The sequence below is a fragment of the Leuciscus leuciscus genome (assembly GCF_965113295.1).
Source record: "Leuciscus leuciscus genome assembly, chromosome: 16".
Lineage (NCBI taxonomy): Eukaryota > Metazoa > Chordata > Actinopteri > Cypriniformes > Leuciscidae > Leuciscus > Leuciscus leuciscus.
The window spans coordinates 4303903-4319941 of NC_138740.1; the positions used below are offsets into that span (position 1 = coordinate 4303903).

Consider the following 16039-nt stretch of genomic DNA (forward strand, 5'->3'; position numbering starts at 1 on the left):
GTAACAAAAGCTGTAGCAGGATTAAATGCCAAAAGCACCAGTCGAGTCAAAAATGGTTGGGTTAACGTAAGCTGATATTGAGGAATTGGGATATGTGTTTAATAAATGTCTTTTGGCAGGAATCATATTCAGAGTGCATTAAAGTGACTGACGTTTTAAAATAATAATTCAGGATTAAATGACAGTGTGGTTGTGTATGTAGCCTAATATTACATTGTTGTTTTTTCTTCTGATCCTTTCCGAATATTGTATAAATAAGGAATACTGTTGTTGGGTTGAGCACTGCAGCAAGAAAATCACGCCCATGACTGAGACTACACACACACACACACACACACACACACACATACACACACTTACAGCACCATACAATACAACATGATTTAAAGCTGACGTTTTTAAAGGTTGAGTCCGTGTACATGGGTGTTGGTGAGAAACGTGTAAGGTTTTGAATGATGAAATGATGTGTCGCGGTTTGTGCAGTGATGTTCTTTGTCTCTGAGATCTTCTGCCTCGTGGTGCTGATGCTGTTCGACTGCGCAGTTCAGAAGCACACAAGCATTGCACGACATTTTACTACTTTATTCGGGCTTTATTCTGAAAATATGCCTCTAAGGTGCCGAGAATGTAAAATAAAAGCAGCTTAGGAACCGAACAGTGCTGTTAAACATGGTTTCTCGTTTGTGAGAGCTGAGTTGAGGTGTGGTTTTCTGCTGTCAGATGCTCTAGACATCATTATAACAGTTGAGCAGTGACCTACCCGAAAGAGAGATCTATCTGTGCACATTAGCATCAGGCCTGCACAACTGTCTGAACACACAATGCTCTCTGTCTGTTTCCACAGGCAGTCATTTACTTTGACCCACAGTTTGTAGAACAATCTAAAATAGCGCTTACAGAAACCAAATTATGAGGCAATTTAGTGTATCAAATGGTTTAAATGTGCAACTTGTATTTTTGTTTAAAAAAAAAAACGTAGCTTCGTAACTTACAAATGCAAATGAGGGTGAATTTTTTTGTCAGCAAAATCAAACGAAGATGCAATTAATGATGCGTTCAAGTCATCTCGTAAAGATCGTTAATTTACGAGTTGAGCGCATATGGACGCCACCACAATGTGGTAAATACAAGTGGGAAGCTCGGGATTTTCTTTAAGCTTTACGAGTAAAGGGCGTGTCAGTGAACAACATGGCGGACTATCACAATACTTAAAGGTATTTAGCAGTGATATTGTTAGGATTTTCTATTTTTCTATTTCACAAAATATGGTGGCATTATAATATAACAATGTAATATGTAACGATAAAGTTAGCAAATTAATTAAAAAAAACATAAAAAAGCAAAGCACACCTGATGCACATTTCTTTGTTCTTTATGTTCTAGAACTAGAGTTTAACAACTTGCTGTATTTTTGTGTAATTAATTAAGAAAAAGTACACCGCCATCTTACTCCGACGAAAGTAACTTGAACGCACCTGCCACACGACTTCCCACCTCATAAATACGAACTTTCCAGGAGGACTTGAACGCACCGTAATTCCCGATTGATAGTCCCGCCCCGTTTGAGAAGCCGTTTCACTTGGATATAACGTTACATCACAAAAGACTATCGCAATTTCCGTTTCATGGTGACTTTAAAGTAGGCTAGGCATGAAATGGAAGTTGCAAAATAAGAATTGTCGAAATGGACAATTCTTATTTTTTAATGGAATATTGCAGTATTATAAATTATTTATCTGTGCACATCATTATTTTTTAAATTCATGTGCCTCCTAATCTTTAATCAAAATAACTTTACCTCCCTCTTGTAGCAACATCTTTTCTTCTCTGATGATGAGTTTACTGGCCCGAGGGCGGGGCAACCTGTCACTCACATGAGATCAACCAATAGCAAACCACAACCATCCAATAATTTCCTAATCTACAAAAATCAAGCCCCGCCCTACATTTATTCTTGTTTGAGAAGCCCTTTCACTCAAAATGAGTCGCAATAGGGAAGAAAAGACTATCACAACCACCGTTCATGCCGACTTTGAATATACTATGGTGCTATGCGATAACTATATTAATATAGGCTACATACCATATTAAAATAATACCATATTACTATGGAACATGCCCAAAATAAATAAAGAAATAATAAATAAAAAAGAAATAAAGAACATGGTAGAGTAATATTCCAGATGTGATGCTCCGATGGAAACACTTTTTATGTACAGTTCTTCCAAAATTGTACAAAATATTCATATTATTAATAATCATATTTGGCAACACAAAACAACTAAAGTGATTTAGCATTAAATATGATGCTTAAATGTCAGCCTTTTGTGAAAATGATGCATGCCATAAAATCTTTGCCTCTATACTATATATATTTAAGGTGTATGTATGTATAAATTATAGTGTATAGTATAAATTACTATATATAGTAATCTAGAGTATAGAGTTGAGCCTGGCCCCGTACATATTACAAAGGATTGGTCAAAGGACAGGGTGGACATGTTGAAGTGTAATAAAGGTTGGTCATGTATCTAGATGAGTAAGTTGCAGTGATTTGACTGCTATTTTGGCAGAAAAGAAGAAACTCTCATGAGCGTATGGTAAATATTTAGGTCACCAGGCAACAAGACTTCAGCTCTGGATGCATTCAGAGAGGTTTTCTTCAATCCCAGCCCGTTATCCCGCACAAGCATGGCTAATGCTCCACGCCTTAATGTCCTTTGGCTCGGCGTTCTCCCTCACTCCCCAAACGCACATAACAAACGACAGCCCTGTTTGTGTGCACGGCTCAGATTAGACTCTGGCATTCGTTGAACTGTCTGTGCCTTACAGCGAATACACTTTCCACACATTCAGATCTTTGCTTTGTCAGCATCCTGCCGTAATTCTTCAGGTTTTTGTCCAAGAATGATGTTAGATTTCTCTTTGTTGTTACTTTTCAAAGGAAACATGCATTTATAGCATATTCCTCGCTTTAAAGTGATATCTGTCACTAGCTTACTTATGGTTAAGCTTTGATGAATTAATAGTTCAGTGCTGGTTTATGTGGCATTATAAAACGGTTAGTTCCAGTCCTTGATTCTGATTGGTCAAAACACGATAAAACAAGGCTTCACCCAACGGTTCTGTGTATCACTACACAACACCCTTAGCAACCACTCTTAGCAACGTAAACATATGCTCTCATTGATATTGTTCATTGAAGCATGTAGAGTAGAGTATTGTAAGAGAGAGATCGAGTGAGCTTGAGTACCTGCATTTATAGCATTTATCTTCAGGTCAGTCCTATGTTCATAATAAAACATCAGTTTGAATGTCCGCTGCGAAATCTTGTCCTTTTAAAGGGGTCATGAACTGGATTATTTTATTATTTTATAATGTTTCCTGGGGTGCCCTTGTAATGTTAGTATGATTTTTACATAAAAAATTGTCATCATTTAGAAATAAAAGGCTTTTATCCTACCCTGATTTTAGCCTCTGATTTGAATGCTTTGTTTTAAGGGTCAGTGTAAACGCCCACTGCTGTGATTGGCTGCAGTGAGACTTCAGTGTAAACACCCACTGCTGTGATTGGCTGCTGTGAGACTTCAGTGTAAATGCCCACTGCTGTGATTGGCGGCTGTGAGACTTCATTGTAAACACGCACTGCTGTGATTGGCTGCTGTGAGACTTCAGTGTAAACGCGCACTGCTGTGATTGGCTGCTGTGAGACTTCAGTATAAACGCCCACTGCTGTGATTGGCTGCTGTGAGACTTCAGTGTAAACGCCCACTGTTGTGATTGGCTGCTGTAGACTTCAGTGTAAACGCCCACTGCTGTAATTGGCTGCAGTGAGACTTTAGTGTAAACGCCCACTGCTGTGATTGGCTGCAGTGAGACTTAAGTGTAAACGCCCACTGCTGTGATTGGCTGCAGTGAGACTTCAGTGTAAACACCCACTGCTGTGATTGGCTGCTGTGAGACTTCAGTGTAAACGGCCACTGCTGTGATTGGCTGACAGATTTGCATATGAAATAGCAAGTATTACATGTGCAACTCTCTCGAACACTTTTACTACATTTTTACTATTACAGCTATCGATATTAACGAATAGTGAAGTGTTGATTATAGCATTATATTTAGATCTATTCCCATCACATGAAAGCTTGCAGTGATGAGCATTGAGCAGATGAAAGACTGTTGATCGCGTGAATGAAGAGATCTCATCATTGCAACGCAATTTCTGCACTCTCATGAATGCTTTCACCAAATAACAGTGCAAATACTTAAATACAGCAAGAGCTTCGTTGTGCAGTATCAAAGTTGCATTGATACATATTTTTTGGCATTAATATTTGTATTGTGTGGTAACCGTTTTATAAAAGCAATAAGGTACGAGACTCGAGAGGCTAGTGATGTATTGTGAATAAGTCACTATAAGAATAGTAACCTTCAGCTGTGACTTATTCACGATACAGCTCTAGCCTCGAGGACCTTATTGCTTAATTTGATCACTATACAGATCTCTGGCCCTGTTCACACCTGGTGTTAAGATGTGTTTTGGTCGATCGGATCACAAGTAGATGACTCTAAATACCGGCGTAAACGGGTCTAAAACGTTTTGAGCTCGTCCACTTTCACCACTTCCAGAGGTGTTTAAAAAAAAACACATTCGACCGGATTGCTTTCATAGTGTAAACGCTCATGTGATCGAATGTGTTCAAACACCCTTACGAAAAAGACGTTTATTTAAGTGTTCTATTAGTATACCTCTTTTAAACTAAAAATAAGAAAGTATACTTTCAGTCTACATTTTATATACTTCTCAAAAATATACTTTATTTACTTCTCAGAAATATACTTAAAATTACACTTAAGTGTACTTGACTTATACTGAGTGAAAAGTCCAAGTATATTTGGCCTATACTTGTACTCAATCTTTTATATAAATAGTAAACTATAAGTATAATGTTATGTTCACTTAAAGAAAACTTACAAGTATACTTGTAGTATAAACTACTAAACTAGTAGTTTACTGAGAGTACACTTCAGTGTGTACTTTCATAAACAAAACAAAAATACTACTTGTATTAAAAATAGTAAACTACTAGTATACTTATAAGTTTACTTGTAGTACAGATGCATTACAAATGAGAAACCTAGTTGTGAACTTAAAGTTTACTACTCTTACACTTATAGTACACTTAAACATACATTTATAAACTAAAAGTGGGCCAATTTAGTCCCAAGCAGTATTGAAATAGTACACTTACAAGTTTACTACAAGTACACATTGATATTAGTATACTTACTACATAAAGTATACTTAAAAATATACTTGAACATTACTTAAGTATACTTCATAAAATAAACTTGAAGTATACTTCTTTTTCGTAAGGGCAGCCACTAAAAGACCGTCTACTCTCCGTCTACTGACCGAATGCGTGAACATTATGAGAAGAGCTCTAGCCAGACTGGATTTAAACTTTATCAGCTGAAGACCCATGTTTGGTTTGAAGAGAAAATGTACCAAGCACAATGTTCTTTCACCATTCCTGATTTCTAACACACACTCACAGCGTTCGGCTGGTCTTGCGTCTGTCAGAGCAGAAACTAAAGCTGATGTTCTCCGTGTGTTTTTCCGTCGTCTCCAGTCGCGTTCATATGTAAATTGCGTGAGCTTATTCGTCCATTAGATCGAAAGATCTGAAAAAGTCCATACATTTACCTGCCCATAGACCCTCACCTTGAGGAAATCAGGACAGAAGTGGTTGAAAGTGGACAAAAGAGATGTATTAAAACACCAGGTGTAAATGGGATTGTGTCTCCCTCGTATACTTGTGATTCGGTCGACCAAAACACATCTTAATACCAGCTGTAAACAGAGCCTCTGAACAGTGTTAAGGCTCCCTTCAACATGATTTGTAGTGCTTTCAAAATTCTTGTTGGTTCTCTGTCATGGTTTCTGGACCCAAAATAGTTCCTGTCAAGTTGTCTTTGTCAAACTAATGATCAGACTGTTCCCTGTTCAAGCTTACATTGCTTTTTGAGTGCTGAAGTGACAGCAGTGACATCCTGTTTATGAACTGATTACTCAGAAAAATGTCACTCTGGGGATTTTGACCCTAAGTTGAAGTGATGGATGGAGCTATGAACAACACAGCAATCCAGAAAACCTGAAGATGGGACTAAATGATATATAGCAGTGATTTAAGGACTTTAAAGGGATAGTTCACTTTGAAATTAAATTTTGGTATGTTTTAGCTTACCTCAAGGGCATCCAAGATGTAGGTGTCTTTTTTTCCGCAGTAGTTTCAATTTTGATATTTTTAGGTCAAACCGTTCTTGTCTGTCAGTCATATAATGCAGGTCGATGGTCACTGTCTCAAACAGCATGCACAGAGTCCAAATTAAAACAATTCCCCATCGTCCAAATTAAACAATTCCCCATCGTAAGTACACATTGATGGCCTAAGACACGAAACGAGCGGTTTGTGTGAGAAAACGAACAGTTTTTATATCGTTTTTACGAAACCGTAGCCAAGGCGACATCTATTGTATATATCTATACCCGCCCACGCTCTCAGATCACTTGGACGTGGCTGAGTTCAAGAGGTAAAAACGATATAAAAACTGTTCGTTTTCTCACACAAACCGCTCGTTTCGTGTCTTAGGCCATCAATGTGTACTTACGATGGGGAATTGTTTAATTTGGACGATGGGGAATTGTTTTAATTTGGACTCTGTGCATGCTGTTTGAGACAAGTGACCATCGACCTGCATTATATGACTGACAGACAAGAACGGTTTGACCTAAAAATATCAAAATTGAAACTACTGCGGAAAAAAAGACACCTACATCTTGGATGCCCTTGAGGTAAGCTGAAACATACCAAAATTTAATTTCAAAGTGAACTATCCCTTTAAATTAGCTTGAGCAAAGCAAGCTATGGATGAAATACATTTTGAAAAGTTTTGATAATGTTAAGTTTTAAAGTACCTCTTTAGTCAATAATTGTATCCCTTAAAACTCATCTTTGATCACCAAAATGACATATTTAAATGTTTTTTCCTCGAAAAATGTCTTCATGCCTTAAAATATCTTTAAGTATATGTAACTCTACACCCTTTCCTCATTTAGTATACGCGGTTCTATAAATATGCAAATGAGCCCCGCCTCCACTCACTCACTCAGCTCAGAGATCCACTCGTTGACGATCACACGTTGATCTGATTGGTTACAAGGTCGTTTGTGACGTCAGAAACACCAGCGATTTCAAAGCGTGTTTTTGAGACTGTCTTTGATTCACTGCAGTTTTAAGGAGAACTTGACTTATGAATTTACACATGGTTTGTCTTAAAGCATATTAAAAACACCACATAGACATAAAAACAACATCAAAAGCTGGATTTTCACCACAAGGGGACTTTACGGCCTTTTCTTTCCATTAGAAATGTAAGTTTACGTCTGTGCCCTTCATCCAGCAGAGACTCTGATACAGCACTAATGCTGTGATTCATGATTCCCCAGACAGACCAATACACTGATCCATATGAGCTCAATAATTTATGATTTAATGTTGCTTCGGGGTTCCTACTAGATTGATTTTTTCATGCAATATGTCTTTGATTCTTCTAATTCATTTTATTTTATTACATGGCCCTCATTGGCATACCCAATTTGTGTGTGAATGTTAAAAACACAGGCATGTCACTAGCCACGTTTCCATTACAGATTTGCACGAAACTTTTGCGATATTTTCTAAAAGTCGATAAAAAACGATTGCGAAATTACGGCGTTTCCCCTTTCGCGATAAGTCATTCCAAAAATCATGGCGATGGATGTAGGTTTATGTATATCCCAGCCGCCACACTAGCCATTATTATTAATAGAAGGAGACATAGGCGTGTTATCCAAGCATTAAAAGCAAGGAAAGCCCCTTATAAATGGGAGCGGCACATATGAGGGGTTTCGGGAGGTTATAGTGCGCAATTTCACAGAGGAACTGTGGATTCAGACTTTTCGGATGAATAGTTAATAAAGGATAATTAATGAATAGGTTAATAAAGAATTCCTGTACATACATAATGTGCCATCTTTAAAGAATGAACATGTACATGATAGCCTCGTGGTTAGCGTGCCGACATATAGCGCAACTCTCCGGCGACCCGAGTTCGATTCCCAGCTCGAGGTCCTTTGCCGATCCTGAACCCCTCTCTCTCTACCCCACGATTTCCTGTCAAAATCTCTACTGTCCTATCCAATAAAGGCACAAAAAGGCCAAAAACATAACGTAAAAAAAAATGAACATGTGAAGAATGACACCAGATGACCTGTAAATGCAAAAAAAAAAATTTCCATTTCAGTTTTGCGAAATATTCCTTTTTCGAATTGCCTGAAAAACCACCGCATGCGAGCGTGAAAACCTTTTTGCGATATATGGGAGTTTTTGCGAAATTGACGTGTTTCCATTGGGCGTATTTTCAATTCGCAATTTCAATTTGCGCAATTTGCGCAATTTGAAGGGTAATGGAAACGCGGCTACTGACAGAGCGTGGCACAGCTCAAATATCTGAGGAATTTTCAGGGTTTGGAAGCAGGCAGACAATAGTTTGACTATATGAACACAACTGATAATTATATTCATCAGATGTTAAATATGGTCTGAAAAATCCACAGAGAAGTCTGAAAAACGATTACATTTTGAAAATGCAAAATATTACGCAAACCTGCAATAATTAAAAATGTTAAATAATACAACTATACTTTATGTATTTAATCTCCCTTTTTTTAACCAATGTCTTTGCTGCTGACCTTTGGTGATCCAATTCAACCATACCAATAAGCAAAAGTTACTTTAGATACTAAAAGTATCTTTAATCACATTTGAAGGCTGAGTCCGATTTGGGGATAGTAAAGTGTCCATCATATTCACACTTCAGATTATCGCCGGAAGTAGTAGCCTAGGTCATCTGAGTTTTTTGTACTGTGAATTGCGTGATTTATATCCCTCCAAATCAGTTGAGTGGAAATCCCGTCCTGTAGCTAATTCTTCATTGGTTAAGGTTATGGTGGAGGGTATTAGTGTTTGGTGTAGGCAGTCAGCACTGTGATTGACATGACCAGTCACATCTTTAGAATCGGCTGCAGGGCGGAGTTTCCTCTGAACTGGATTTGGGGGAAAAAAATCACCTTTTTTTGCCTGCTACGTATATAATAGGGAAGTATGCAATTTTAGACGTAGTATGTGCATACTATCCATCCTAAATAGTATGTGAGATTAGAATAAGTGTGTCCCTTAAGCAGTGTATGTTGAAAAGAGTATGCCAAATGTCCCCGGATGGTCTACTATTTAGACATTTTCGAAGTGTGGATCGGTGCACACCGTATCAACTTATATTGCCCACAAACCATTGCGCTTTGGAGGAGGACTCGGTTCAGAACTACAAACACGAGAAAAAAAAGTGTTAAAAACTACAAACATGGTGGATGTGTGCAAGCAACTGTTAAAGGGGTTCGAGTGACTACTAATCAACATCTAACCTGATACAAAATGTTTAATGTTATGCGTGTTATATTTAATCTGCAACAACAATGTGAACTTTTATAAAGATACGTCTGGTCATTCACTTTTAAATGCATCATTTTGCAAAAATATGAGACCCACGACTGGCACATCAACGCGCTGCTATTTTTCTCTCCGATATGGTAGGAAATTTAATTAAATTGAATGTGGAGGATGTTAACTGCGACAAGATGATTGACAGGCTAGTTTATGGTGACAGGTTTATGCGTGAAACTAAGCGAAAAAGCGTTTTATGACGTGATAGTATGTCCCGAAGCTTGTCTACTCACTCAAAAGAATGTACTTTTTCTTCACAGAAAGAGTACATACTTTTAGGGCGTAATATAAGTAGGCGAATTGGGACGCAGCAAGGCCTTTAAATTTGACAAAAATATATATATTTTTGTAATAAAAAAATCAACAAGCAAGCCCAGACTAGATGAGAAAAAGTAAAAGTAATGTTACTCATTACTTTCCATAAGTAACACAATTTGTTACTTTTTTAGGGGGTAATGAAATATAGTAGCACATTCCTTTCCCCAACACTGATCCTCATACTCTTTCTCTCTCTGTGTTTTATGTTTCCTCAGAGCGAGAGGCTTCTGATTAAAGGTGGTCGTATTGTGAACGATGACCAGTCCTTCTATGCAGACATCTATATGGAGGATGGAGTCATCAAGTAAGCTGCATTCACACACACACACACACACACACACGCACACGCACACGCACACACACACACACACACACACACACACACACACACACACACACACACACACACACACACACACACACACACACACACACACACACACACATACAGCCATATTGGGTCTAAATCCAGGTTCTTCCCGAGGGTTTCTCTCCAGATACAGCAGCTGAACTCTCTGGGTCAATGATCGGTCACTCTTCCTCCTGTCTTATTCATACAGTAATCAGAAGATCTCAGAGGAGACGCAGTGATAGTGCCGGATACCAGTAGCGCAGGGCGCTGTTTTATAACACTACAGTACATATGTCACTAACGCAAATAAATTAGGATGATGAAAATATCCAAAATAATTCAAAATTATTTTAAACGCACTTTAAAAGATACTTGATGTTCCAAGTTTCAAGAAATACAATGTTTGCATTAATGTAATTCTTAGCTTTTTGAACTTTTATATAATTTTCAACAAACATTTATATTTAATGAAATGACTGGGGGTGTAATAATAAAAAAACATTGTTCCATTTAAAGGACAAGTTCGGAATTTTACACTTAAAGCCCTGTTTTCAGATCGTTTCTGATGAAATACAATGGTTAAGATTGAAATTTGGACAAATGCTGCTGACCCGAGAATTTTCGGTTTCTGTGGTAGCACCCCCCCACCTCCACAATGGTTGCATAGGTGCACTGGAATAATCCTTCCTAAAACGCATTAAACTTTCGTTTACAAAGACGTGAAACTCACCGAGTGGTCAGGGGTGTTCACTGATGTGCTCACACAAAAATCGCTGCAAAAGATGCTTTCCAACAGGTTTTATCGTAGTTTTTGTCCAACTCCATTGACTTGTATTGGATGAAAAACTACGATAAAACCTGTTGGAAAGCATCTTTTGCAGCGATTTTTGTGTGAGCGAAATTTCGATCTTAACCTTTGTATTTCATCAGAAACGATCTTTAAAACAGGGCTTTAAGTGTAAAATACCGAACTTGTCCTTTAAGCATTATGAAGTGACTCGGATTTCCTATTGAAGATACTTAAAGGTTCGGTGTGTAATTTTTAGCGGCATCTAGTGGTGAGGTTGTGAATTGCACCCAACAGAAGTTATGGTGGCCGACAGGAAGTGATGTCGTCGTCTGAGACAGCAGAGAGTAGCCAGTTAAACAATGAGGTTTCTTTACAAAGATAATTAGGTTTACTTAATTATTCAGTAAAACCATATGTTATTGCGAATATTATTGTTACTTGTTCATCATTGTGTCAGTGTTTTATTTGCTGACGTTAGCTAGCTTCTTATCATTAAGAACAACATAGTGATGAAACGCGTTTGTCCGTTCAGGGCCACCGTAGAAACATGTCGATGTAAGGAGACCCGCGGTGTGTGTAGATAGAAATGCCTCATTCTAAGCTAATAAAACATAACGGTTCATTATGTAAGGTCTTTATACGCCACTGAAAACATAGTTATGTATTTGATATTGCATTTCTGTCAACAGATCCTCCTAAATATTACACACTGCACCTTTAAAGGGTTAGTTCACCCACATTTTCTATACTATGAAAGTCAATAGGGACCAGAAACTGTTTGCTTACCAACTTTCTTCAAAAAATCTTCTTCTGTGTTCAGCAGAAGAAAGAAATTCATTCAGGTTTAGAACAACTTGGTAAAAATATTGATATTTTTTGTATTCTATTAATTTCCATTACCCAAAATATACAGGGGTCACTTCACATGACAACAAAATGGCTTCCTACCACAATTAATTTTATTTAGCAGACCAAAGATTTTGAGTTATTCATAGTATTTTAAATGATATCATATTGATAATGTGATTAATATTTTTTTTCAATATTTTTTCTTATGATCTGAGATGAGTTATTCAACACTAAGCATTAGTCATACTCAGAAATGGTCATCCCTTCATCGACCCAGTAACATTTAATTCATAGTGTGATGAAAAAGTTTAGCTAAATAACCATGTTCTGTCAACTTTAAGGCAAATTGGTGACAACTTGATAGTACCAGGAGGGGTGAAGACCGTTGAGGCCAATGGGAAGATGGTGATTCCTGGAGGAATTGACATCCACACCCACTTACAGATGCCCTTCAGGGGCACGACAACCGTGGATGATTTCAGCCAGGGCACCAAGGCCGCTCTTGCTGGAGGAACCACCATGATCGGTAAGATCTGTCATATGCATTATTACATGCAACTAACCCTCAACCAAATCCTAGTCCTACCCTAACCCTATAGTAACTACATGTAGTTGCTTAATATTACTCAGTACTTAAATATATAATTACACTGTAACACTGACACCTTAAATTAGGTGGTTTGAATGTTTAAGCACATTAAAGTAAGACCCCTTTTAATGGACCCAGTAAAGTGCATTAAAAGCTGTAGAAGGTCGATGCTTCACAGACATGGGAAAGTATGTGTCTGCGTGTGTGTGTGTGTTAATAATAAACATCGACAACAATAGTAGCCTTCCGGCAGACCACACAAAGCTCTTGTACGTGGCCCACAGTGAAACTGGAGTTCTGTGGAAAGACAGCAGCTCTTTCTGACCACCGCAGAAGAAAAAGTGACAACAGCTGGTATAGAAGAACGGCTTATTGTATAATAAACCCTGCGTTTAACAGGGAACATTAGCAGTGAGTTAAAGACCAGCTGCACGGATCCCTTTGTTCCCAGAGGAAATGTTTAGGAGATTATACATGTAGATAATAGAGAGACAATGAAGAAGTAGTGAAAACACTGAGAGACTCCTTGCTAAATCTCTTTAGAGTGTGGTTTAGACAGGTTTGCTTTAATATGAGTGAAATTAGCTGTTTATGAGCGCAGTAATAGTATATTTTGTGGTCTGCACTAGAAGACCACAAGAAGCCCTCCTGTAATGCTGACCGAATCCAGTGTCATTTTACAGAGAATTTGATGACTAAGGCCAGGAACAGTTTATGCATACTTGCATCCAGTTCTAAACTGCGCATTAAAGGATTAGTTCACTTTCAAAAAATTTTTTGCTGATAATTTACTCCCCCCGATGTCATCCAAGATATCCATGTCTTTCTTTCTTCAGTCGAAAAGAAAGTAAGGTTTTTGAGGAAAACATTCCAGGATTTTTCTACACAGAATGGACTTCAATGGCAACCAACTATACCAATGTTCAAAGAAGGTTCAAATGTCCGTCTCGATGCAGCTTCAAAGTCTTTACACGATCCCAGTCGAGAAATAAGGGTCTATACATGTATATACAAAACATTGGATTCATCCGCACTGTGCCATGCCGAGGCACAACCCACATAAAGTTGATAATTCCGCGAATAACTGCAATTGCAGATTTCGAACAGAGATGGCGACAGAGGAAAAACTGCGGACTGCAGCTTTAAAGCATTACCAACTCTTTAGTACTACATTCACATGGAAAAGTACCATAATGACAGAAATTCAAAAAATTGTAAATTGAAAGCTATAATTTGAGACCAAAAACGCACTATGTAACTGTTAAAAAAACTCACTACGTGCTTGTTTATAAGAAAGTTCGGGAATTATTAACTCATATATGTGTCAGCGCTGTCACATCACATCACGTCACGTGACAAAAGAACGATAGACCTGAGAGATGACTAATCATTTCTCTTTCCGGTACTGACAGCATAGCCCTCTATGGGACTGACGGGAAGAACGAAAGATTCAGACCCGAACCCGAAGCGGTCAACACAAAATGAACGAATCACTCTCTGAGATAAGTCGGTAGTCCCAAGTCATATTAAAGATTCGTTCAAAATGAATGAATCGTTCATGACTGACCCATCTCTAAAAAATAAAGGTGTGTGCTTTTACAAATATAGGGCTGCATCTGAAATCGCTTACTTCCCTACTATATAGTAGGCGAAGAACAATTTGTGACAAAAGTAGTATTCACAGTAGTCACAGTCACAGTAAAAGAGTAGGTAAACATTACCCGATAACCTACAGTACTTCTGAAGTGTCTGATTCTGAAGTGTGTATACAGTATGATGGACACTTTATTATCCCATGAGGCCACGGGAGAGGATTTATGAATGGCAGTGAAGCGACACAACTGATGCTGTCAGGTCACGTGACAGTAACAACATGGCGAATATTACAGTACATTCAGATTACATTCATACTACACAGAACACACTTTTTAAGTGGTTGCAAAGTAATTACTTAATCAAAATGAGTACCTACTCAAGAGAGTATGTGATTTCGGACGCAGCCTAGGTGTGTGTGTGGTCGTCTAAATGACAGTGTCCCTCTCTTATGTATCTCATGCAGTGGATCACGTGATCCCGGAGCCTGGCGCTAGTTTGGTGGAAGCGTTCGAGCGCTGGCGTGAATGGGCTGATGAGAAAACATGCTGTGACTACTCTCTGCATGTGGACATCACACACTGGAACGACAGCACCAAACAAGAGGTGGAGAGCCTCATCAAGGAGAAAGGTGAGAGATCTTTTACTATTACGTCCTTGAACAAGGGATTCAAGCTTCCAGATGGTAAGAATTCATTTCTGAACGGTTCCAGGAAATAGTTCAGCATACTAAAAAAAAATCCCTTCTTAAGTTATAAATACATCTGCCAGTATGGTATCCCATAGGGAATGTGTTTCGCTTTGACTGAAGTTATTCTTGGTCATTTGAGCTATTTCTGTTTCTGCTTCATTACTGTATAACCAACAAATGAGCACTGTGTAGAGCATACATACTGTACATACATACAATACAGTAGAGCATTTAGTGTTTGTAAGAAAAGACTTATTAAATCTATATTAATGAGTGATCTTTTATTTCTTTTATTTGAAATAATATTGAAATAATATTTTCTTTTAAGCTAAATATTGTTTGTTGAAGAATGTTGTCTATAACAATATCTATTAAAATAATTCTACATTCATCATGTCCCTGGTCTGGGCTTGATGCATCAGTTTGTGCTTATTGTTTAACGTCCATTTTGGTATTTTCACCATCCAATCAATTCATGATGGATACAATCCCCACCCTACTACTTGGAGAAGAAGGGCCCTATTTTAACGATCTAAGCGCATGGTCTAAAGCGCAGGGTGCAAGTGCAGTTAGGGCGTGTCCGAATCCACTTTTGCTAGTTTAACGACGGGAAAAATGGTCGGTGCTCCCGGCGCATGGTCTAAAAGGGTTGTCCCTATTCTCTTAATGAGTAATGGGTGTGTTTTGGGATTTACGTGCATTAAACCAATCAGAGTCTCATCTCCCATTCCCTTTAAATGCCATTTGAGCTCGAGCCATGGCGGATTCGCTATTTACATGACGGAATTTGATAGTGGAAAGGCCGAAGCCGTCTCCAGAGTGCAAACGGATCTGCTCGTGCGCGAGGTAAAAGTGCGCAAGCAGACCATCTACGGGAGAAGCCGGATTCACCATATCTTTATGCACACAATAATAATCTTTTACATTGTAATCCTTTTAATTTTAATATTTGACATGTTTGTGTGCAAATATAATTTTTTTTAAAACAGTGTGAATTTAATAAGCAGAGTGTACGCACGTTGTGGACCCGCCTATAGGCGCACATTACTAACGCGCTCTTTAAATAACAAAAAAATACTGCACCATTGACTTTAGACCAGGTTTCAGTTGATCAATGGCACAGTGTATTTCAGTTCCTCAAAATAGCAACGCACCAACAATGCGCCAGAACACACCTGGTTTTCAGACCAGCAGCCCATGGGTGCACAAAAGGGCGCAAATGCATTTCCTATTTAAACAACGAGGCGCAGGACGT

The 16039-nt window shown here is 38.3% G+C and overlaps 1 protein-coding gene across 1 annotated transcript in view; it reads left to right on the plus strand.

The window, feature by feature from the left end:
- Nucleotides 1–16039, plus strand: part of dpysl3 (dihydropyrimidinase like 3) — a 49534-nt gene that overhangs the window by 207 nt on the left and 33288 nt on the right. The window contains exons 2-4 of the mRNA XM_082141520.1: nt 10136–10224; nt 12253–12437; nt 14560–14724. Of these exons, the coding sequence (XP_081997646.1) occupies nt 10136–10224; nt 12253–12437; nt 14560–14724 (439 nt within the window). The remainder of the gene's footprint in view (nt 1–10135; nt 10225–12252; nt 12438–14559; nt 14725–16039) is intronic.